The sequence below is a fragment of the Monodon monoceros genome, unplaced genomic scaffold (assembly GCF_005190385.1).
Source record: "Monodon monoceros isolate NGI ecotype Baffin Bay Population unplaced genomic scaffold, NGI_Narwhal_1 Super_Scaffold_18, whole genome shotgun sequence".
Lineage (NCBI taxonomy): Eukaryota > Metazoa > Chordata > Mammalia > Artiodactyla > Monodontidae > Monodon > Monodon monoceros.
The window spans coordinates 166,540,565-166,563,623 of record NW_021703774.1 but is presented as its reverse complement, the minus strand read 5'-3'; the positions used below and the strand labels follow the sequence as shown (position 1 = coordinate 166,563,623).

Here is a 23,059-nt window from a genome sequence, read left to right as displayed (position 1 = left end):
GCCTTAGAGTTGGAAGTGACTTTTGATATCATCCCCTGCCCCCCACCACCTCCATGTGGCACGTCTGTGGTTAAGACCCAGCCTCTGCCTGGGTAACTCCAGTGATAGAAGACTCACTACCTTCAAACAGCTCTTGTCACTGTAGGAGCCCTGCCGTGGATGGAACCCCACCCAGGCCTGTGAAAGCCCTTCTTGGGCTGCCTCGTTCATAACCCCAATAATTTATGTTTCCAGAGCCTCCTCTGAGCCGCGGGCTGCATAAGCGCTCCCTTGGCTAACCCCCGATGAGGTGTGCTCATCTCACATGTGGAGAAACTGAGGCCCGGAGAGGTAACTGAGGCTGCACAGCCAGCTCTGAACCCAAATCTGACCCCAAGCCCTTTCCCCGGAGCCCTGGCTCCCAGGCCCCACCCCACCCCTGAGCTGAGCAGCCTGGTGGGCAGAGGAGGGCAGGTGTGCGGGGAAGGCCATCATCAGGTGTGGCCAGTCTGGAACCATCTGAACCCCCCCAGTGGGGCTGCCTGTTGAGAAAGACAAGGACCCAAGAAGCAATGAGCCCAGAAAATGGTTCGGGACAGGAAGGGACTAACTGTTTTTCTGCCCGATGTCCGTTGGTGCTGTCAGGGGACGCAGGCTGGGGGAGGCCGAGTTCTTGCCCTGGACTAGCTTCCACTCCTGCCCAAGCTCTGCCGAGGGCACCGCTCTGGGACCTGTCACACACCTGTACGGCCACCGCGTCGGCAACCTGCCTGCGACTGCAGCAGGCACGGGGAAGCACCAGGGGTACATACCAGGAAAAGCTGTGACCGCGAAAACAAGAGACTTGATGCGACTGGGCTGAGGCCAAAATTCTGAGGACTTTGCAAGAAACCAAAATATGAAGGGCAGAGAAAAAGAAGTGAACACCTTGTCACGAGCCTTGGAGACCTCAGCCTTGCAGGCCCAAGGAACCAAGCCGTGGTTAAGCTTCCGAAGGCCCTCGGTCAAAGCGTGAGGCCCCAAGGCGTTGCCATGAGCGCGGCTCAGCCTCCATCAGTGCCCGCCACCCGGCAGGCAGGGATAGTCCCACCTGTTTACCCCGCACCCTCCCCTACTCTCCCCGCTGCCTTTGCTGTCCCAGATGAAGCTGTTCCAATCTATTCCCTGCTAGGATGTTACGTAACAGCAACTCCACATGGTAAGGTGGACCTGGGATGTCTCCTGGGAGACGACCAGAAAACGGGAGATGATGGACCTACGAGAGGGAATGAACTTGCTGTGCTCAGTGTGAGAAGCAAGTGTGCCTGAGACCAAGGTCCGTCATCCACCTTCAAAGCTGGACATATTTGGACCTCACCTGAGACGTGGAGCTTCGTTAAAGAAAAAGCCAAGATTCTGCAGACTGCAAATGAATTCATCAGTAGTAAGAGCGGCCATTTCCTTACTACATGGCAACCAAGTAAACTCGCGTAAACGTGGCAACCACCTGACCCCGCAGATACCGACATTCCCACTTTACAGATGAGGAGACTGTGGAGACACCCAGGGTGGTGGAGCTGGGATCTGAACAAAGGAGTGAGCGCCTGATGCCCTTAGATGCTGCTGCCCCCTCCCTCGAGCCCGTCCGTCCCTCAGAAAGCCCCGTCGCCCACCCACACCACCGTGCACTCCTATGCACTCGGCACACGCATGTTCTCGTCTGCCAGGGCCTGCCTGCCTCTAGCTGGGATTTTTGGGTTTCTTTTTAAAGATTTTTTTGATGTGGGCTTCCCTGGTGGCGCAGTGGTTGAGAGCCCGCCTGCCGATGCAGGGGACACGGGTTCGTGCCCCGGTCCGGGAGGATCCCACATGCCGCGGAGCGGCTGGGCCCGTGAGCCATGGCCGCCGAGCCTGCGCGTCCGGAGCCTGTGCTCCGCGACGGGAGAGGCCACGACAGCGAGAGGCCCGCGTACCGCAAAAAAAAATGTGGACCATTTTTAAAGTCTTTATTGAATTTGTTACAATATTGCTTCTGTTTTATGTTTTGTTTTTTGGCTGCGAGGCATGTGGGATCTTAGCTCCCTGACCAAGGATCGAACCTGCACCCCCTGCACTGGAAGGCGAAGCCTTAACCACTGGACCGCCAGGGAAGTCCCTCCAGCTGGGCTCTTGCAACAAATTGCCCTTGTTTCTCTGGCTAAAGCCCAAGCACGACACTCACTCCTGCTTGTGTCTGCCCGGTCAGGGGCTCCGGGGAAGACACACTAAGTCCTGGCTCTGGGAGTCTTCTAAAGGGACCTAGAGGCCCCTTCTGTCCCAAATGGTCTGGCCTGAGGAGTGAGCCACATAAACTGGACATCAAGATAGGGGACACTGTCACTCGGGAAAGCAGGTGGCAGAGTGGCTCACAGGGAAGTGAAGGAGACAGCCACTATCGAGCTCTTCTTCCCCGCGAGGCCGCGTCTGGATGAGCCTTGCCCTACAATCTGGGGAGAGGCTCGTGGGAGTCCTGCTGCCTCGCTAAGAGGGCTGCTGCCCATGAACGTGGGGAAGCAGGTCTCAAGGCCCCCAGAGGCAGCTGCCACAGTGGTTCAGGACACGACTTCGGAGGCGCAAACCTCAGCTCTGGCAGCTATAGGCTGGGTGGCCTTGAGCAATTGATGCTGGTTCAGAGAAGGCGCTCAGTAAAGGGCAGCCACTCAAAGTCTGCCCCAGGCCCTCTCCCAACATGGCAACACTGAAGAGAAGTCGCCAAAGGATTTCCCATTTGACGTTAACAGGGGACCGTCAAATGCCTCTGCTGTAGAAAGACTGCGCTGAGCCGGCCTTTGGCAGAGGACTAGAAAGTCACATGTCTTTGGGCTCCAGCTCTTAAGGCCAAAACTTAAGAGAAGTCAAGGCGTTTGTTTCAGGAAAGATCATAGCCGTCAAATGCGGTGCCCCAACTTGCTGGCCGAAACAGACAGGCTCCATCTGGCGCCAAGAGACAGCGAATGTGATACACGCAGGCCTCCCTGCTGACGCCAGAAAGGGCTGTGCAGTCAAGGAGAAGTATTTGGCCAGTGTCACTAAGGAGGGGTTCAAGCACAGGCAACACCTTCCTTTTCAATGTGTATTAAGTCATTTGTTTATTTCTCAAGATGTGCACACTCAAGTATTCAGTTGGCCAGGACAACTCGTGGCTCCTAGGTATGTACAGGTCCTTCGACGGCTTGGGTTACAGACAACTTCATAGCTAGTGCACCACACACACGAGATAAAACAGGAAGCCTAAAATCCCCAAGCCACTCCAAGAAAAGTGAGGGAGGGAGGAGGGAGGAGCAATGATGGAGCAACGATGCAGCAACCCGTGGCGGAAATCACACACAGGAGGGGAGAACACAGAGGCAGGCTAGCTTCCATCTCTGTCGACCGCCGTTTCGTGTGGTGCTCAGGGGACTGAGTCCAACAGGTCCTTCAGGAAGCTCTCCGGATCCGTGATTTCTGATAAGAGACCTGGAGAACAGGCAGAGGCTGCTTAGCAGCGGCCCTCGCAGCCCCCAGCCCCTGAGTCACGGAGGCTGCGTCCACGCGGGAAACACACTGTGCTCTCCCACAAGCTCGGACACAGCTGCTCATGGGAGACCGGCGATGACCGCAGAGACAGTCACCAAGCAAACACTCTTGTCCTGGGAGGGGAGCTGGGCTCCGACACCTGGCGCTGCGGCAGGATTAAAGGCGTTTAAAGTGGCAGCGGCCAGCTCACGATCTCCCCAGGGCGGAGGTGCTAAACCCGGGTCCATGGACCCTGCGGGGGCCTGTAAGTCCACTGAAACTCAGTGCGCAATGGAGCGGGGGGCGGGGGGGGGGGGTCCTCTGGAGAGAGTGTCTACAGCCTTCAGCAGATTCTCAGAGGGACCTGGGGCCAAACAAAGGCTAACCCCACTGCCCTCGAGGGCTGGGAGGAACAGGGTAGGGTAAAAGAACCCAACCCCTAGTCCAGGGCCTGGAGCAAGCTGCCAGAGCTCAGGAGCTCCATTTCCTCCACTGCCAAATGGGGACAGTGACAAGTCCTTGTCACATCACCCTGGGGATTAGATGAGGCCAGTTATGTGAAAGTGCCCAGGGCACAGAAGGTGCTCGCTCAATCAGCATCAGGTCCCCTGCGGCCCATCCCTCCCTCACAAGCAGGGCTCTCACTCGACCAACGCGGGGTCGTTAACCCCGAGGCGGGGCAACACTCAAACTGAAGTCTGGGCTAATGCAGGAAGACTGGCCCCCATCAGCTCTTGCTGGTTTGGAAGGTGTTTTTGTCCTTGCATTTGAGTAGGGTGTGTCGGATGTTCTGAAATTTCCTACCAGTTTGAACAAAGCAATAAAGCCATGCCGTAAACGCCTGCGCTCGGGTGGAAGGCGGCAGAGGCCTCCCACCTGACCTGCCCCCGCTCTTCCCTGCTCCAGGGCTGATGCAAAGCCCTGAACAGAGGTGAATACCTTCCTTCCCCTGCCTGCCTCTTCCTCCTCTTCCTCGAACTTTGACATTCATATTGACAGTCTTTGTAGACATTCACCAGACCCCTGGGTGACAGGTAAGGCACTGGGCCCCGAGGACACAGACACACAGGCTACCTGCTCTCAGTTGGGGCCACCTCTTGAAGAAAGCAAGGAGTGTAGCCAAAATAAAATGTCTAGGCTGAAAAGACACCCATGGGAGCATCTAGTGAAGTTAACAAAGGAACTGGGGTGAGTGGTGGCAACCTCTGACCGACAGGTTAACAGGGGAGGCACCAGACCAGCAAAGGCCCGTCCAGCATGGCTTCCACTGAGGCCACTGCAACAAACGGCCAAACTGGAAGGAAGGCCTGGAGCTTTGGGGAAGCTCCATCCGGGAAGAAAGAGGAATTCACACTGAGCATCACTCCGAACGTTTGAGGGTTCAGTGCCCAGAGGACAGACTAGAAAATGCTAGTGGCGACCTTCTCTTGATAGGGGGATCTGGGGAGATTTTTTCTTGCTCTTCACACTTGACAGAATTGCCGTCAGGGAAAAGGAAACAAGCTCACAGAAGAGTTAGGCAGGTGCGGCTCCCCCTGCTTTGGCTCTGGGAGCCTACCTTGGAAAGGACGGTGGTGATGGGGGCCTGGACTGCAGTGCCCACACCCTCAGAGGGCACGGGACTTTTAATTCTGGGTTGACTTCCCAGCACTGGCCCAAGTCACCTCCCCCTGCTGTCCCTGATGCTTGGTTATGAAATCCAAACAAATTTTAATGTGTTTGCAATTAGGATGACAAATTTGTTGTATAACGAACCTGTACACAGGAGAGAACAATGACTTCATTTTTACCAGCTGGGGGATGAGGAACTGTCTGAGGATGTCTCATGTGACAGCACTTCAAAGCACCTACTAGCAGAGATGGTCTTTGCTCTCTTTTGATATTTACTATTTAAGAATCAGAGTTGAAATCTTCCACACCTCCCCGGGGGCAGCTGTGACATAAGATGTCTCAGTCCCCGAAAGGCAGGAGGAAGACAGGTAAGCTCCATGTTAGTTCTCTGAACTGTCCTAAGAAGCCAGGAAACCAAAAGGGGTTCCAGTGATTTTCCAGCTATGCCCCACTGGGAACTTGTTTAATCTTCAAAGCCTCAGTTACCCCATCTGTAAAATGGGGATAACCACAGCTCCGCCTCACACAGGGCTGCCCTGCAGACTGGGAAAGTGCGTGCATGAGAACACAGCACCTGGGGTGAAGTGAGCCACACGTCACGGCCGCATCTTGTTACCAGGGACCTGGTATGTACACATCTCTCCCAGACCCCTCGGTGGTGGCCCACAGGCTGGTTCTCGCCTGTTTTTTCCTGTGTGTGAAGATGAAAGCGATGGCCAGCCCCACTAAGATCTGTGAAAGATGAAAAACCTTGACACTGACCAGCGGCGTCGAGGAACTCTGAGAAGGTCTCCACTGGCATGAACTCCTCCTGGAAGGCCTTCAGGGCCTTGTCGGCAGCTTCGTGGATGGGCATGTCGTTGTGGCGGATGTACTCTGCCAGAGAGCAGGACCAGCCACCCTCCGTGTTGCTGGTCGGCACCTTCTACGAGAAGCAACAGGACACACAGGCCGGGCGGGTCGCTCAGGTCAGGCAGGGAGGAAGAGAGCCCTCCCATACACATCCAACTTTTCCCTGGAGGATGTGTTCTGCTTCCAGGAACAACAAAATTTCACTTCATTCCTCTCACAGCCCCTCTCCTAAGCACACGTCACATGAACCTACAAGCTTCGAGAGGCGATGCGTTCTTTCCTCCCCATCCCCTCCACCATCAAGCATTTCCCCAAGAAGAGGGACTCGTCAACATGCTTTAATTCAGCTGTTTCATTTAGATGATGAAAGGAACCACCCCAAACCCTCTGATTCTCTCAAGGCTGAGAGGAGCGTCCCTATTATAAACTGGGCTGGAAAAAGTTACACTCACAAAGGGCAACGGAGTTGATCCAAACAGAGGGGACGAGAGCAAACAGAGAGTGACTTGGGGTGGAGCGGGGGGAGAGCGGCCTGTAGAAGAGGGTCTGCAGCAGCCTGAGACCGGGTCACAGGAGCAGTCATGGCTACAAATGCAGTCTACACACGCAGGGGTCGGAGCTAGAGGGTAAACCCCTCCCCACGGCGGGTCGGCCTGTTTCTCGGGGGCGGCTGGTGGAGGAGCCAGCTGCCGAGGCAGGGTCAGAGCCACAAGCACAGACGTCTACGTCCCTGCCAAACCCGGCCACGCTCCCAGCGGCCTCCTTACCTTAAACATGTTATAAATGAGATCAACGAGGGCCCAAAAGAGAAGGGAAGAGCGATAAGCAGAGTAGTCCTTCACCGCCTTGTCTGTCAGCCTGGAAAATAAAACCAAATCCCATGTCCGTGAAGACCCCGGGAGGATACTCCCAAGGACAGAGCCAAGCATTCTGGGAGCAGGGGAAGAGTCACGGGCACTGAGCATCACTCAGCTCCAGCCACTTGCCATCCTCTCAGAGGAACGCAGCCATGGGTCAGAGCTTCTGAAGCCCTGGGACCCAGAGGTTTATTCACCACAAGACGCTGCATGACAGAGTCATCTTTAGTAGCGACTCTGCTAAGCCAGGGAAAATGGGAAAGAGGGAGACGTAAGTTGCAACACGGCAGCCAAAAGGCTACTGCCTTAAAGAGTCGCCACAGAGTCCCGTGTTTCCCTGTGTTTAGCCCCCTCACGCGCTCTCGGACTTGACGGGACCTAATAAATGCAGGAGGAAACAAGGTTCTACTTCAGTCTTCACATTCCCACCTGGAGAGTGTTTACCAGCAGCCAGCAGACCTAAAGCAGTCTCACACAGTAATCTGCCAACCGCGTGCCATGTTAAAACCAGCAAGCTGGTGGGCACCTGGCGTCGGCAACAGTGATGTCTCGGATGCGAGCCACAGCCGGCCCAACACCTCCGAAATCCCGGGCGAACCCCAGAGCTCACCGCACCCCTTCGTTTCTAACCAGCATCGCTGCTACTTAACCCAGTGGCGCAGCCTGGGATTAGAGAGCAGCCAAGCCCTTGGAACACGGAGGGCCGTCCCTGACAACAGCGTCCACCGCCTTCTCAGCAGACGCTCCTGCTCTGAGGAATGATTACTGCAGGTAGAGCCACCATGAAGTACAGAACGACCAGCACCCACTCTGCACGGTGAGTGAAATGCCGGTGCTAGGACTTGGTTTCTACAGCCCAAGATCTAGGAGAGGTTTTGTCTGCAAACTGCCTTCATATCTGTAGTAAGTAAAGGCTAGATAAACCCTTGTCATGGAGATTCTACACCCTGGAACAGAGCCCATACCGAAGGGACCAGAACTTAGTATTAAAATGTGTGTGCATGCACGCACCATGTGTTTACATACACTAGGATCATAAACATCAGACAAGCACAGATGTTATTCATTTAGAAGCTAAAACTACACTGTATGGGCCTCAAGTGAAGGGACTACCTGGCATGAGACAGGCCAACCACACCTACACTCAGTCAATGTTTAAGTTATTAACCAAAGTAAAGTAAAATAATAAAATGAGACAATTCTGTTCGCTAAGGTATGCTACCTGTACCCTCCCTCCCCCCAACATCTCCAAAGCGCCCACCTCCACCTCCTCCCCGACCGCCACGCATGAGCATGCTGCAGCCGAAAGGGAAAACTACTGCGAGGTGGGCCTGTGGACGACGATGAGAATTCTTTCTCTGCAACTCTGTGCGCTGGCAGACAAGGAAACAGAAAAGGCTCTGACGGAATCCTAGTGAAGTCCCAGGCTTAAATACTTGCAAGTTCCTGGCAGAAGAATCTTTTTTCCTGAATGTAAAACCCGCAGAAGAGAGCAACTTCTCTTGCGCGGACTCCTAGATTTTTGTGTACCTGCTGCTGCCCCCCCACCCCATAATGGGCTGAGGACAAAGCCTGCTGCCAGTGGCACTGCCCCAACCACCAGGAGGTCACCCTCTAAATGTCCCTCCTTGGAGGGTGTCCCACACCGTGCTGATGGCCAGCACTCTGCCACCCTGCTTCCAGGGCACCCTGCTCACACCCTGACACCCCGCCAGGGCTGCTCCTTCTTGCAGCTCCTTCGCATTGGTGGCACGAATCTGGAGTGGCCCTGCCCAACTTAATTATTTCAGGTTAATTAGTAAAGGTGACTAAACTGCTACAGAGGAAATGGCAACTCATGAGTGCAGCTCACACTGGATTTCCTAATTAAGCTGTGACCAAATCAGCTTTTCCTTAACTGCCTGGGACAGTAATGAATTCCAGTCTCCTAACTGAAAGCAACACAGCTCCTGTGGGTTCAGATTTCACACCTGTCACCGAGAGCCTGCGCCCAGTGAATAGCTACTTTGCGTGCTATGGATACAGGCCGAGCCTGGCTTATCAACAACTTAGCATCTTCCAGATCTAACTTTTGATTCCCAGCAGCTAGTTAACTATTAATGCTTTAGACTCTTGGTTAACACTGGAAAGTGCTATGTTTGGAATAGGGGCAGGGGCTAGGTAGGAATCTAACAAGACCGGCCCCCTCCTGCTCTACGCAGAGGCTGGCACTGGCTGGACCCAACAGCAGAGCTCCAACCTGGTCTCCCCGGGCCACGAGGTGCCTACCACTAGCGACTTGATAAATCAGAGCTGATGGAGGTGGAGACACCAGGTGTGCAAATTCAGGCCAAGGCTGCTTCCACTTGGTCTGTCATTATCAGGGGCCTAAAAGCTCCTCCCCTGCACCCTTGTTGGAAATGTCCCCTCGGATCCTAGTGAAAGCAGACACAGGAGGACAGACCTTCCCAAAGTGAAGCAGGTTTCCCTCAAGGGCAGAAGCAAGCTAACAACTCATAGCCTACCCTGTAGCCCAGGGAAGGCAGACTGCTCGGGGCCACGACGGGCCAAGAGTAGCGCCAAGGAGTCCCCTCGGGGTGGCGCAATCTGTGCACTCGACGCAAAAGGCTTCTCGCTGTTGTTGTCTGCAGTTGTTTGCCTCAAGACACCTCCCAGCTGACCCAAATCACAGCACGGGGTCATGAAAACAAAGACCACTTCCTTCCTGAAATGCCTTCCTTCTTAGGGAGGTGTCCACACCAACAGCAGAGAAAGAAAGAAGGCTCATGGAACGCGGGGGCAGACGGGATAGGAATGTGACCAAGGAGGGAGAAGAGGAGCTTTTAATACCAGAAAAGAACAGCCCCGAGCACAGCCCCCAGGAAGCTTTGCTAGTTTATGCGCAGACCAGCAAGATTCGGAACACCTGGCTACCTGTCTCAACTGCCTGCCGACCCTAACCCTTCTCCTGAGAAGTCTCACCCTGTGCCTGGCTGGCTTCCTCTCTGAGGACACTTCCCAGGGGTAAGCCTGGCCCCACACTTCTAGTGCCTGAACACCTGACCCAGAGGGGCAGGCACCCGGCGGCGTCAGGCCTCGACTCTTGGTGTGACCGGCCGGGAAGGCTCAGGGTCCATTACCGAGTCAAGCGAGGCGCCTCCACTCAGCACCTGCACGCCGCGGGCAGCTTTTACCCACAGCGGTTACAGAGTCCGGGCGACAGGCGGCCCAGGAGACAGCTCCCTGAAGCAGGCACTTCCCGAAGTGAGCACTGACCTGGTGGCGCCCCCTGGAGCCACTGCCCGGGCCTGAGAGGTCACCAGCAGCCGCCGCAGGACTTCCACGCGTATGGCTCGCCACTTCTCGGGGGGCAGGACGTGGAGGGCTAGGACAGTGAAGTAGTGGGGCCCGTCCACTTCAAAGGCACTCTCCACCCACTTCTCCTTGGGCTGCTCCAGAAAGCCCTGGAGGTTCTTCTCCTCTCGGGAAGTTGCTCGGGTTCTGGAACAAAAGGAGCACCATGAAACCAGGGCAGAAGCAGGGCACGAGCAGCAAGGGGGAGGAGGCTTGCTCAATCTCCCGTCTTCTTTTACATTTCCTGAGCGCTCGGCTCACGGAACCCCCCCCCCCGTCCTCCACCGCCCCTCCCGCCTCCTCTCCAAGCGGGGCACCCCCAGCCCCGCCCCAGTCCTTCTCTGGGGCATCTTCCTCGTCCCCCACCCCCCAGCCCAGCTCCGCACAATTCCAACTGCGCGTGTCCGGCACATTCACAAACACTCCACCATCCACGTGTCCTGACAACTCTGGAAGGTGACAGCCGGCACCTCTTTACCAGGGTATCTGAAGGCCCGGGGAGTGAAGTGACACAACCAAAGTCACCAAACCAGTCAGCAAACCCAGAGTCTCTGAGCCCACAGCCCACACTCCCCGACTCCACGAGTCTCGGTACAGCTAACTGTTCACACGGCATTTGCAGCCGGTGCCCGTCCTAGGCTATCGTGGTGTGTTCTTTTATGTGTCTGTGTCCTCTCTCCTCCATTAGAAGAGATTCCTCCCGGCGAGCACTGCTTCTTGTTCTCGTTTTTGCCTGAACTGCAGCAACAATGGTAATCATCAACTTTCACGCCAAGCCCGTTCTAAGAGCTTTCCATGGATTATCTCATTTAATCCTCACGATAACCCGATGAGACGGGTACTCTCCCAACGTTACAGAAGGGGAAACTACAGCACAGAGAGAGTAAATATTCTGCCCAAAGCCACACAGTGGGGAGTGAAGGAACTGGGCTCTGACCCAGGCAATCTGGCTCCAGAGCTTTCCCAGCGTGGACTCTCCACCTGCAATGAAGCTTCGACAGGTCACTAGACGGGCACTGAGAGACCACTTCCTTATCACATATTTCTGGCTACACTCTCTCCTTACGACCTGGATGGTGCTCTCAGGCCAAGAGTGCTTGGTGCCCCATCCTAGTTCCCTGGAAATAAAAACACAACACTAGTAGCAGCTGAATCAAAGTTACCAGGTCTGCACATGGCACTGCCAGGCACTGGACTGTGGGAAAGCAGGGAGGATGGTACGGGGACACCAGGCACCCTTCTGCTCCATGGATGAACACAGATGGAACAGGCGGCTACACTAGACTGGAGTGTCCAGAACTGGAAATCAGAAGCTTTGTGCCATCGCACGACCCGCTCCACTCTGCCCTGGCTCGCGCTGTGTGTGACATACTCGCCTTCACATACAAACGTCCCAGCAAAGGCAGCAATCCCCGCTCAACCAGCTCCCCACCCCCACGCCCACCGTGACCAAGCTCACACCAGCGTGAACCGGCGAGGGAAGCAGGCTGTGGCTGGGAAACAGTGCCTCTTCGTGCAGCTTCCGGCTCAGCCTCTAACTGACCGAGACCATCAGGACACAGCCTGCTCCCTCCCCAACTAAGGAAACTAAGCATGAGTTACGAGTGTCTGGCATTTCAGAGACACAGTGACATCGGAAGCCACCAGCTCTGTTCTGCTGGACAAATCATGCGGCCTCTCTGGGTCTGCTTTGCTCCCCGGAGACTGGGGCGGCCCCCTCCACCCCAATGCTGCCAAAAAGAGGCAACGGCTCTGTCAAAGGCCCCATGGACACCAGCAATCAGCACTGCTCAGGCCTGAAGCACAGGCCTGTTTTTTTTTTCTGGGCTACCTTCCTTCTCAGCTGACTTTCCCAAATAATCTTCAACAACACCTCCCCGCTCACAGCTGCCAGAAGCCTCACTCACTGAAGAAGAGACAGGGATAGCAAGTCCAGGCCCTTGGTCCTGCCACATCCTCCAGCTGTGAAACGCTCACCTGGAACAGCCTGTGCGCCTTTGACAGTGGCTGTGTGGCGGCCCTGACCCATGCCGGCCCCCCCCCCCCACCATCCAAGGGAACAGTCTTGCAAGTAGCAGCTACACTGAAGTAGAAGCTTCGATGATCTGGCCTCTCCCGCTTCCTGCTCCCCTCTGGGCTGAAGGTCAGTCCAAGCAGGCAGCCCTTGGCTGCCCGTGCTGGTAGATGAGACAGTTTTGGAAGAGGAAGCCACCGTACTCTTTATTCTGTGTGATTCCAAAGAGGCGCCGATGGACGTTCCTACTTCGGTAAAGGCTGCCTGGGGCCAGACATTCGTTCTAAAACTAACTAGAACGGCTACAGAAAAGGCGGGAGAGCTTGTCGGGCAGAGGAACACGGGGTGGGTCAGCCAGTGCTGCCCCAAGACGCGCGGTACTGACGTGTTCAGGACGTAAAGCACGGTGTGGATGATGTACGGGATCAGGTGGATGTTGCTCTCCCGGCCTCCCCCTCCAGTGTCCGCGCTGAAGGACTGCTCCATGGCGAAGCGCAGGAACAGCAGCTTGATGTCGTGGATGTTGAGCTGGTACGTGGGCTCCCGCTGGCCCGTGCACTCCTGGAGGTAAGTATTGTGCCTGGGAGAAGAGAACAGGTGGTGAAGTGGAAGCAGGCTCCCTGGTGAAGACCCAGCTGGGAAGGCAGAGACCCCCTTTGGCCTGATGGCTGTGAAGGTTACACAGACGGATAGAGAATGAAAGGCGGAGTCAAGGACAAGGGCTGGGCTCGGGGGAAGACAAGAGCAGAGCACACTTTTGTTTCTGCTGTGACTGAACGCGATGCTCTCCAAGCTTTGAGGAGAACGTGCCGGTTGGGGGGGGGGGGGGGGGGGAGCAGGGGGTGCATTTCTTGATGGACTAATGTCATAGGACATATTGTGACCACATCAGGAAGTGCATTTTGGGAGAAGAAATGTAGAACTTATTCATTCTGACCGACAAGGTGATCTATCCATAAGAATCATCTCCTCAACCTCCAAATAAAAGGTTTTCCTATGTCAATGTACATCACCAACCACCTGGACTCTCTCTGCCCCTGATTAAGTCTGTGCCTCAGTCTCTTCATCTGTAGAACGTGTATAATAACAACACCCGGTAAGCAGTTCGACATGCTGCCCAGCATTGACTTTCATCATTATTACTGCCAAGTGCCTGGTTTATGGTAAGTATCTTTTCATCCCCGAGCTTTACAATAGGACTTGGGGTGGGGCACCACTGCACAAGGCATCTGCAACTGATGAGGACCTCACAGAAGGTTTTGCTACGCTACTCTGGATTTTAGGACAAGGGAGGCTTTGAAAGGAGCCCGATATTCCCTACGCCATCAAGCTATTTTCATTATTTAAACCTCAGAGAAATAAAAGTGAACTCTGGGAAATTTTGGCCTCAAGGACCAAGTCAGGGGTCCTGTGTTTTGTGTCCTAAGATCAGCAAAGGAGGAGAGGTAGCAGATAACCAGAGATTCCACCTGGGGCCCCAGACGCTGAGGGTGCTGGCTTCTCCCAGCAGAGTCCCCTCTCTTCCGGACGGGCTCCCCTGTCAGGAAGCAAAGACAGACATGGATTCCTGATGAAGGTGACAGGAGATGGCTTCCCCGGGGCCGGGGCTGACAGCTGATCTTCCCGTATCTCCTGGGAATCCTCTCTTTTCTACCATGCAAGATGCTCCACACTCACCTTGCCAGACAGGTGGCAAAAGCTGACTCAGGAACATGGGGCCCCCAGACGGGAAGGAGACCGTTGCACTTAGTGTTGGCGTTCTGAAGGGCGGCACTTTCCCACTCTTCCCGGCCTCGAGCCAGCCTGGATTGGGAGGAGAGCAGGGACAAGTGACTGCTGGAATTAATCTGGCAACCAGGCACCTGGGCGCGTGGGGGTGGAGGAGGGTTTGCTGACACTAAGGAAGTGCTGGCCCGTGTGCCTGACTCTACAGAGAGGAGCAGCCGTTTGTAACCACGATGGTCAAGGCCGGCTTCACCGCCTCTAGTAAGCAAGGCTGCTCTCACCAGCCTTGGGCCAAAAGCCAAGTATCTTTTCCAGATTATATGGCAGGAATGGCACTTGGGCCTGTATGGCTGAAGGTAGGACACCATACTTTGCAGAGCCTAAGGAAGAGAATTAAAGCCTCAGGGGTGGCAGTCCCACCCCCTCCCAGTCCAGGGCCTCTGGCGAGCTGCCCGCTCCCCTGAAGTCACACAGGGCTAGTACTGAAGCACATGCAAGGGGAGGCCTAGTGAAGGAGCCACCCGCAAGAGCCAGGCCCACCTGACGGCAGCCAGGTGGCAATCGTAGTGCACGATGTTGAAGTGGGACACGGTGCTGTAGCCCTGCTGTTTCCGGGGCTTGTTCTCCATCTCCTCTAAGGCTACCCGCTTGGTGAAGGTATAAATGCCTAGGACCTTGGTGGGCTGCAAAGATAACATAAAAAGGAGGAGAGGTGAAACTCCAAGGCAGGCTGTGAAAGGAGGTGAAGCAGAGCAGAGGGGCCCCGAGGGTCTACGATCCTAGGAAGGGATGCATTCAGGAAAGGGGGTGATGGTGAGCCCCTCAGTCTCCTGGTTAAGCACTTGGCTGGGCAGAGCCCCAGTGAAATGAGGGTTGTGGGGAGCAACTGAAATAAAGTGGATGCTGCGAGACAGAAGGGCAGAAATGCGAGCCTGAACGGTCCCTTCCTTTTTGCTTCTTTTATCTGAAAATGAAGAATAAAGCGCCTTCTTGTTAAGTCACTTGTTTTTCAAAACTGACCAGAAAGCTCCAAGGAGCCTGTGTCACAGCAGGACTTACAGGGCTTGTGGCCCAGGGCAGTGCCCCTTCGACAGGCTTGGGTGCTAAGTAATAAATTCAAGCTGGAGAGGAAGAGGGATGACTTTTAGGCCTTTAGGGGAGCAAACTGGTCACTTGCTGTTGTGCTCCTTTGGGTGTTAAATCGAGTTAGGTGGAGCCCAGAAAGCCAAGGTCCCGACCTTCTCCCCAGGTTATCTGAATATGGAAGCAGCATGATGTGTTTTTAAAAGCCCCAGGTCTGAAGTCAGAAAAGCCTGGGCTAGAACTCTGGCTCTGCTACACGAACTTTGTTTTCTCATCCATAAATTAGGGCTTTTTACAGGTTTAAAGATAAAATTACCCAGTTTACATAAAGGCTCTGGGCACAGGGCCTGGCACACAGAAGGGACCCAGTGAGTGGTAGCTGTTGATGACGATGAAGACTACCGTCCAGATCAGGCTGCCTTCCCACCTTTAGAGAGGACAGCTGGCCCTAAGATACGAGCCTTGACTCTGGCCTAAGAACAAAAAGGCCTCAGGCGAGGGAGGCCACCGGGGCTTGGGACTGACCGCACCTGGAACTTGTACCCCTCCCTGCAGATGCAGCATGTGAGGCCCGGCTCCTCGATCAGCTCCTCCATCTGCTTCAGGAGCGCCGTCTTGGTCACGACCTGGCCCTTCTCATTGGTCTGTAAGGGGAACCCCAGGTGGCACGTCAGACAGGAATTTCCACGCACCCTCCCACTGCAGCTTGGGGACACGCAGGCACAGGGCTGACCTTCCACATACATGAAAAGGACTGCTGCACTGAAAGGAAATCTCTTTAGTTGGCTTCTAATGAGGGTAAAGACCCAGATTCTCCTGCTATTCTCTTCCTACAGGAACCACTGAAGCAGAGGAAACCATCCAGCTAGAACCCTGGCAAGTTGCCACTTGCCAACAAAGAAGCCCCCTTTCCTCGTGCCAGCAAGACCAACTCTTGGCTGACAAGGGCTGTTGCAGCATGAGTCATTTACTGTTCCCATGGGAGTTTTAAAACTGCTGACACTCAAGTTCGCTGGTCTGGAGAAGGCTCTCACAGGACCTCTGCCTCCTCCAAGGTAGGATAGAAGAGCACAGAGCCCTTCTTGTCGAACAGACCCAGGTTCAAACGCCTGTCAGCCACTTGTTAGTTATGTGCCTTGCCGATTTACTTCACCTCTTAGCTTCAATTAGTTCATCTTTAAAATGGGTATAAAATCAACCTCTCAGAAGCACATGAGGGCTTAAATACAATCTTACAAGGAGGCTGCCTAAGCACAGTGCCTGGCATATAGTAAATCATTGATAAACAGTGATTATCACCATTTTTAATGCTTCTGCGAACTTGTTAAGTCATTTAACCTCTGAGCCTCATCCGTATAGAACAATGATAGTCACACATCTAAGGGTTGTCGGGAAGATGAAAGAAGGTGAAGCATCTAGCGCCGTGCCCAGTACACCGACCCCCTGCCCACAGCCTTCACCTTCACCATCCCCAACCCCAGCTCTGAAACCCCAGAGCACAAATGACTGTGCCACAGGGTAGGCAAGAATGCGGGGACCCGGGCGTGGCTGTACCGTCATGCCCAGCGTGCCCGTACCGTCATGCCCAGCGTGCCCAGAGCCTTCTGCCTCATGGCCATGGCCATGCGCTTCTTCTCGGCCCGGGTTTCCCTGCGGGCCGCGTCTATCTTCTTGTTTACGTCAGGGTGTTCCCGCAGTGCCTCCAGCAGGTTCTCTGCCAGGGTCCCAATGCCCTCATCGCTGGACACCTGCTCCAGTTTATGCAGGTTTGTAATGGAGTCGGTTCCGATCAGAACCTGTCAAGAAGGGACCAAAGAGATGAAGGCCTCCAGTTATGTAAACAAGCGTTCTTCTCAGGAGCTTAAAGGTTCAAAACATGTGCACAATCTCATGGCATCTGCTTGGTTTCAATCAGATCCTCTGATTTTACACTTCAAGAGGTTCGGACAAATGGAGGAGGTTAGGCTCTGCCACCAACCTCTGACTAGTCACCACGCTCTTCAGTCTCCATAACCCTGTCTATAAAATGGGGGCAGGCCAGGGCCGCCATGATGATTAAATCAGACGCCATACGTAAAGTGCTCAGCGCGGTGAAAGTGAGAGGGGCTCAGATAAGAGTCCCTGGAGAAGCAGCCCCCGTTGAGGCCTCAGTGGAGAACTCAGCAAGCATGCCGAGCAAAGAAGGCCCTTGATGCTCACGGGGGCTCTGCTGAGCTCTTCACCCGCGTCCACCAAGCCCGGGAGCACGGCAGTTTTCTCGACCTAGGGATTCCAGACGTACAACTACACGTGGGAGTGGGGATAAGAAAAAACTTAGAAAGAAACAGATGTAAACAAAAACCTCCTGTGCTTAAAAATGCTGGCAGCTGCTACACGACAGCACCACACTATCCACAGGGGTGGGAGAACGTCACAACGCTGAAGGCAGGGGAAATCCGCAAAAGGTCTCCGGGGGAGCTCACTGCGAAATCCGCACCACCCCATCACTGGTGAGCTGATGCCAGTTACCACACAGTTGACAACAAATCGAAAACAACAAAGCCAACTTGCAATGTGAAAGCTCAGCACTCAACTCAGGTCACTCACTAGCTCATAGATCTATTTTCCCAGCAGGTACGCGTCCACTTCATACCTCAGCGAAATGACAGGCTGTCTCTTGTCTCATGCTCCTCAACGCTGAACTCGTAGTTCAACTGCCTACTGAATACTCCACGGGTCCCCTAGACTTAACACTCGGGCTGTGTACTGTGTGCACGTGCGTGCACACACATGCGTGGGAAGCTCCTACCCTCCTGAGGCTTACACTCTAGTTAGGAGGACAGAGCACACACTAATAATCTAACATCACAGACTCTCCTCCCCCTCACTCACTCCCAAACCTCCTAGTTCCCCATCTCTTTCAATGGCATCACCACTCCTGTCACTCAGTCCAGATACGGAACGGAGTTCTTGATTCACCCAGCTTCTTCACTGCTGACGTGCAATCAATCTCCAAATCCCATTTATTCCACCTCCCAGATCTCTGTCGAATCCATTCACTGTCCACCTCACTAACTGGAGTTCAGCTGCCATGGCCTCTCACCTAGATCACAATAAAAGCCTGCCAACTGTTCTTCCCACCCCCCTCGTCACCTCCATCCAATTCATCCTCTAGGGTACGGCCAGGCGCACTACCCTCAGGAGACAATCCACACTCTTCTCCGTGGGGCATGTGATGTGGACCCATGCGTACATCTCCAGTGCCGGCTCTTGCCACGTCTCACCTCCAATGCAGCTGCTTTCAATTCCTGGAATGCTTTAAGCTCTCTCACCTCTGAACCTCTGCGGGCGCCCTATTCTTCTCTTAGAAATCCCCTTCCCTTTGACCCCTTCCACACTGCATTTACGCCCAGCTCTGTTATCACTATGTCCTCGGCTCTATCTTCCACCAGACAGTAAGCTCCCAGAGGGAGCTGTGACTGTCTCATCTGCCAACATTGCCTCAACCTAGCGCAGCACAGGTACACGACAGGCACTGCACAAATACGTGCTAAAAGAGAAATGAATGGTCAGAAGTATGAATGCCAAGTATCTAACTAGACGAAGCCTTGTTTTTAAAAAAGAATTCAATTTAGTAACTAAGAATAAGCTTGGAATCCATTGACCTGAGTTCTCAGGTCAATGTGTTGCCACTGGCCAAATGACAATTCTGTCCCTTGGCTTACCCACATTCAAAACAAAGATGTTACAAGGATAGGGGAAAAAAAATAAGTGAAAACTCTTACGTAAGAAGAATTATCCGTAAGATGTAATAATTATGACTATTTCCACTGAACTGAACAAAAGTTGAGTACTATAGTTATTTGAGTGAGACATATGGAAGAACCTTTACTGTAGCCAATTAACCACATTTTTGGAGTGAGTTATCAGAACAGATCACTACATGAGAATGTGGAACTATACTCAAGATAGACAGCTCTAAACAACCACCAAAAAATGCAGCCCTGAGGACTCTCAAAACTCAACACTGAAAACACAAACAATACTATGAGAAAATGGGCAAAAAATATGGACATACATTTCACTGAAGCAGACAGACAGATGAAAGACATGAAAAGATGTGCAGTGAGTGTCATTATCCATCAGAGAAAACAAATTAAAACCACTCTGAAACCATCACTCTACGTCTATCAGCACGGCTGACGCACCACCAAATGCTGGCGAGGATGCAGATAAAGCGGGCCGCTCGCACCCTGCCGACGGGAATGTGAAGCGGTGCAGCCTCTAGAAAACAGTTTGGCAGCTTCTTGTAAACAAAATAATGCAACTACTACACAAGCCAGTAACTGCAGTCTTGGGCATTTACCCCAAAGAAATGGAAACTTATTCACACAAAAACCTGCACGTGAACATTCACAGCCACTTTATTCATAGCAGCCTCAAGATGGCAACAACCCAGACACCCTTTAATGGGTGATGGTTAAACGGGTCACGGTGCACCCCCGCCATGGACACTACTCAGCACTAAGAAGGAACAAACGACTAATATATACAACCACCAGGACAAACCGCCAAAAGTTATGCCGAGTGAACACAGCCAGTCCCCAAAGGTTACGTGCTTTATGATTCCATTTAGTATACAACATTCTTGACAGGACAAAATTACAGAGATGGAGAAGATCAGTGGTTGCCAGGGCAGGTGGATGCGGCTATAAAAGGATAGGGACTTCCCTGGTGGCACAGTGGTTAAGGATCCGCCTGCCAACGCAGGGGACACGGGTTCGAGCCCTGGTATGGGAAGATCCCACATGCCGCGGAGCAACTAAGCCTGTGCACCACAACTACTGAGCCTGCGCTCTAGAGGCCGCGAGCCACAACTACTGAGCTCACGCACCGCAACTACTGAAGCCTGTACGCCTAGAGCCTGTGGTCCGCAACAAGAGAAGCCACTGCAATGAGAAGCCCACGCACCGCAACGAAGAGTAGCCCCCGCTCATTGCAACTAGAGAAAGCCCTTGCACAGCAACAAAGACCCAACACAGCCTAAATAAATAAGTAAATAAATAAATAAATAATAAATAAATAGGACAAGAAGAGGGATCCCTGCGGTAAGGAAACGGTCCCGAATCTTGACTGCATGGATGTCAATATCCTGGCTGTGATAAATTTCCTATAGTTTTGCAAGGCGTTCCCATTGAAAGAAACTAAGTAATGGGTACGCACGACGTCTCTGTATTATTTCTTAACAACTACGTGTAAATCTACAATAATCTCAAAATAAAAAGTTTAATTAAAAAAAAACAAATCCAGACTGGCCACCTGTCTGGGCCAATTAGGGTTTGTGAGAGTAACAGATAGCTCAGCCCAGTGACTATCAGGAAGGAGCAACCCGGCGGACAAGGTTGGGCCTCCCTGAGAACCAAGTTTTTGGCTGCCTGGGGCAGAGCAGAAAATGGTAGTGATGGCATTACAAATGTCCCAGGGACTACAGCCAGAAATCGAAACTCTTTTTACCCTCTGGCCAGCCACACCCTCACAACTGCTGCTCAGCTAAGCCGTGAGATAAAGAAGCCCCACGTAAGAATGAGTTGAATGAGGAAATCACAAATGTAACTTAATCCTGTCTGCACACAGAGAGATGAACCAGATGACTTCTGAGAGTCCCTCTAATCTGGGAGTCTTATGTACTAGGGCAAGACTAATCAAGGTGGTTACCTTCACTCAGTCGTGGCAGATGAGGAGAGAGGGTGTGGTTCCCTCCCATGACGTGTCCTGCTCCAGAATAAGGCCCGCGTTGCATGCTAGTTACTCACCTGGGTGGCAGGGTGCTGGATGGCCAGCCCCCGAAGAAGTCTCAAGATAAACGGCAGGGCTGGGCGAGACAAAAACTTTTTCCAGATGTCAGCATCCAAACTGCAAAGCAGAGAGAGGCTTATGAGCAGGCCAGAGAAGCAAAGGCCACCTAGAAACCGGCTGTTGATTCTGGCTTGTTTAGATGTGACCCTACAAGCGTACCATAAAGAATCACAAAGGACCACCCAACTCAGCTGAGAAACCAGATAGAAGTTTCTGTTTCCTCGAAACAGAAACCAACAAACTGCCATCCTTTCCCACAGCCCCAAGGGCTGCAGAGTCACCTTGATAGCTTCCAGAAGGGGAGGGAGACCGCAAGGAAGGCAGAGGGATGCCAAGACGATGAAGGAGAAAAGGAACCAGAAGGAGGGGAAGGAAAGCAGCCCCTCTGACAGAGGTGCTGCTTACTTCTTGGCACTGGGAATGTGCTTTTTCATATAGTCAAGTGCATTCTGGGTGATTCCCTTCTGGAGAATCAGATCCTTTAGCTGATGCCCATTGCTGTTGTTCTTGATGCCAGCTGCGATTTTACAGAAGCAGTCCAGGAAGACTTTATCATCGCCACTGTGATCTTCGTCATACCTAGGAGGAAAGAGCAAAGACCCCGAGAGTGTGAAAGGAGGAACAAAAGCTGATCACGTCCTTTTCTTGGTTGACAATCTTCAATGGCCTATAGGATCAAGTCTAAACTCCGGAGCATACCCTTCTCATCTGGCTCCTGCCACGCCCCCCTATCTCCCAACCCCGTCTTGCATTTTCAAGCTTTTGCACACGTGACTCCCTCCAGCTTGTCATATCTCCTTCCCATGTCACCAAACACTTCTCCTTCTCTGCCTCACCAGGTGCTACTTTAACACAATGTATTTTACTTTTTGCCTCCCCAGTTAGACCAAGCCCCTTAAAGGCCAGACTAGCACACAAAAATCTGAAAGAAACTCAGGTGATTCTTCCTTAGTCTCACAGAACTAGTTTAGGGTTTTCACAGGGACTCTCGTTCAGCTGTCTGAAATCTAAGCAACATACTTATCAAAGCTGCAGTATGGTTTGAACCGCTCCACCAAGATCTGCATTTTCTCCACCTCCCCGAAGGACAGGTATGGGATGATGCGAAGCAGGCCCTGGAGCACGCTGGGGTTGGAGCGAACAAAGGTGCTGTTGATCTGGTCCAAGAGCATCACGAGTTGATCTTTGTCACCCGTCAGGAGGAGGTTGCCCTGCAGTAAGAGAGAGGACGGGAGGCCCACTAATAAGGTTGGGACTTTGTGGCCCTTAATGGTCATCCATTTCCATCAGAGCCATCAGAAGTAGCCCTAGAAGAACAGTGTCTCAGCACTTCCTGGGGAATAATCAGCAGTGTGAGTTCTACCTCATAAATTAGTTTCTAACTTTCTGCAGTGGCTCTGTTAATAGTCTCAGGTGGTCAAAATAAACCAACACAATCTTCCCCTCCCCCGAGAGAACGCAGGCTGCCTGGTATTCATTTGGTCGTATCTCTAGCCAAACCATCAGCACCAACAAGAACAGAGGAATGCGTGGGTGTGCTAAGTGGAGAGAAACTGAACTGGGAGCTGCAGACCTGAGTTCCAGGCCTTCAACTGTACAGTAACCGACTATATGGTATTGAACGGCTCACTTCATCTCTCTGGGCTTGGAGCTTCCCCAACTGTGAATTGAGGGGTTGGACTAAGGCCCTTGTCTATCAACTGGAATAGTCAGCTTTGTTTCCTCTGAATCCAGATTTCATGCTTTAACGTAATGGATGTCTCTGTGAGCTGGGCAGGTTCAATCATTCTTGGTTGACACAGCTAGACACAAACCAGCCAATGGCTGGCAATGAGACGATGTCTGCGGGTGGACAAACCGGGCTCCACTCACCTTGTCCTCACTCAGGGGCTCAGCATTGGACTCATCCAGAATGATCTCCATAATGCTAAGCACCTGCTCGGCCACAGCTGCACCACCACTGTCCTTGCTTTCTTGCTCAGCTACCAGGGCCTGCGGGAGAAGGAGGCCCAGTCACTCTAGGGATAGACCATAACCACTCACTGCTCATGGGATCTGCTCCTCAAGGATGTTCTTTGTGGCCTTACATTCCGGAAATTCTGTGCGTGTGTGTGTGCGTGTACATGCATGGAGAGACATGCAGTGTGTGGGTTTCTGAGGAGAGTGAAAACGACGTTTCTGTTTCTTTCTGGTTGCCCTGAGGTGAGTGGCACTACTTTCCCACTGGGGTGCAGTCTGGACTGGTGTAGGGACTAAC

The 23,059-nt window shown here is 53.1% G+C and overlaps 1 protein-coding gene across 7 annotated transcripts in view; it reads right to left on the bottom strand.

Annotated features, from left to right (window-relative positions):
- Window positions 1-3,056: 3,056 nt before the first annotated feature.
- The window catches only part of UBR4 (ubiquitin protein ligase E3 component n-recognin 4), a 125,837-nt gene continuing 105,834 nt past the window's right edge, over window positions 3,057-23,059 (bottom strand). For all 7 annotated transcript variants that reach the window (XM_029227494.1, XM_029227495.1, XM_029227496.1 and 4 more), the window contains 13 exons: window positions 22,675-22,794; window positions 21,823-22,013; window positions 21,208-21,381; window positions 20,760-20,859; window positions 16,545-16,763; window positions 15,498-15,611; window positions 14,425-14,567; window positions 13,837-13,962; window positions 12,545-12,739; window positions 10,068-10,292; window positions 6,723-6,813; window positions 5,866-6,028; window positions 3,057-3,453 (listed from right to left, as the gene is read on the bottom strand). In XM_029227494.1, the coding sequence (XP_029083327.1) occupies window positions 3,389-3,453; window positions 5,866-6,028; window positions 6,723-6,813; window positions 10,068-10,292; window positions 12,545-12,739; window positions 13,837-13,962; window positions 14,425-14,567; window positions 15,498-15,611; window positions 16,545-16,763; window positions 20,760-20,859; window positions 21,208-21,381; window positions 21,823-22,013; window positions 22,675-22,794 (1,926 nt within the window). In that variant the 3' untranslated portion in view covers window positions 3,057-3,388. The remainder of the gene's footprint in view (window positions 3,454-5,865; window positions 6,029-6,722; window positions 6,814-10,067; window positions 10,293-12,544; window positions 12,740-13,836; window positions 13,963-14,424; window positions 14,568-15,497; window positions 15,612-16,544; window positions 16,764-20,759; window positions 20,860-21,207; window positions 21,382-21,822; window positions 22,014-22,674; window positions 22,795-23,059) is intronic.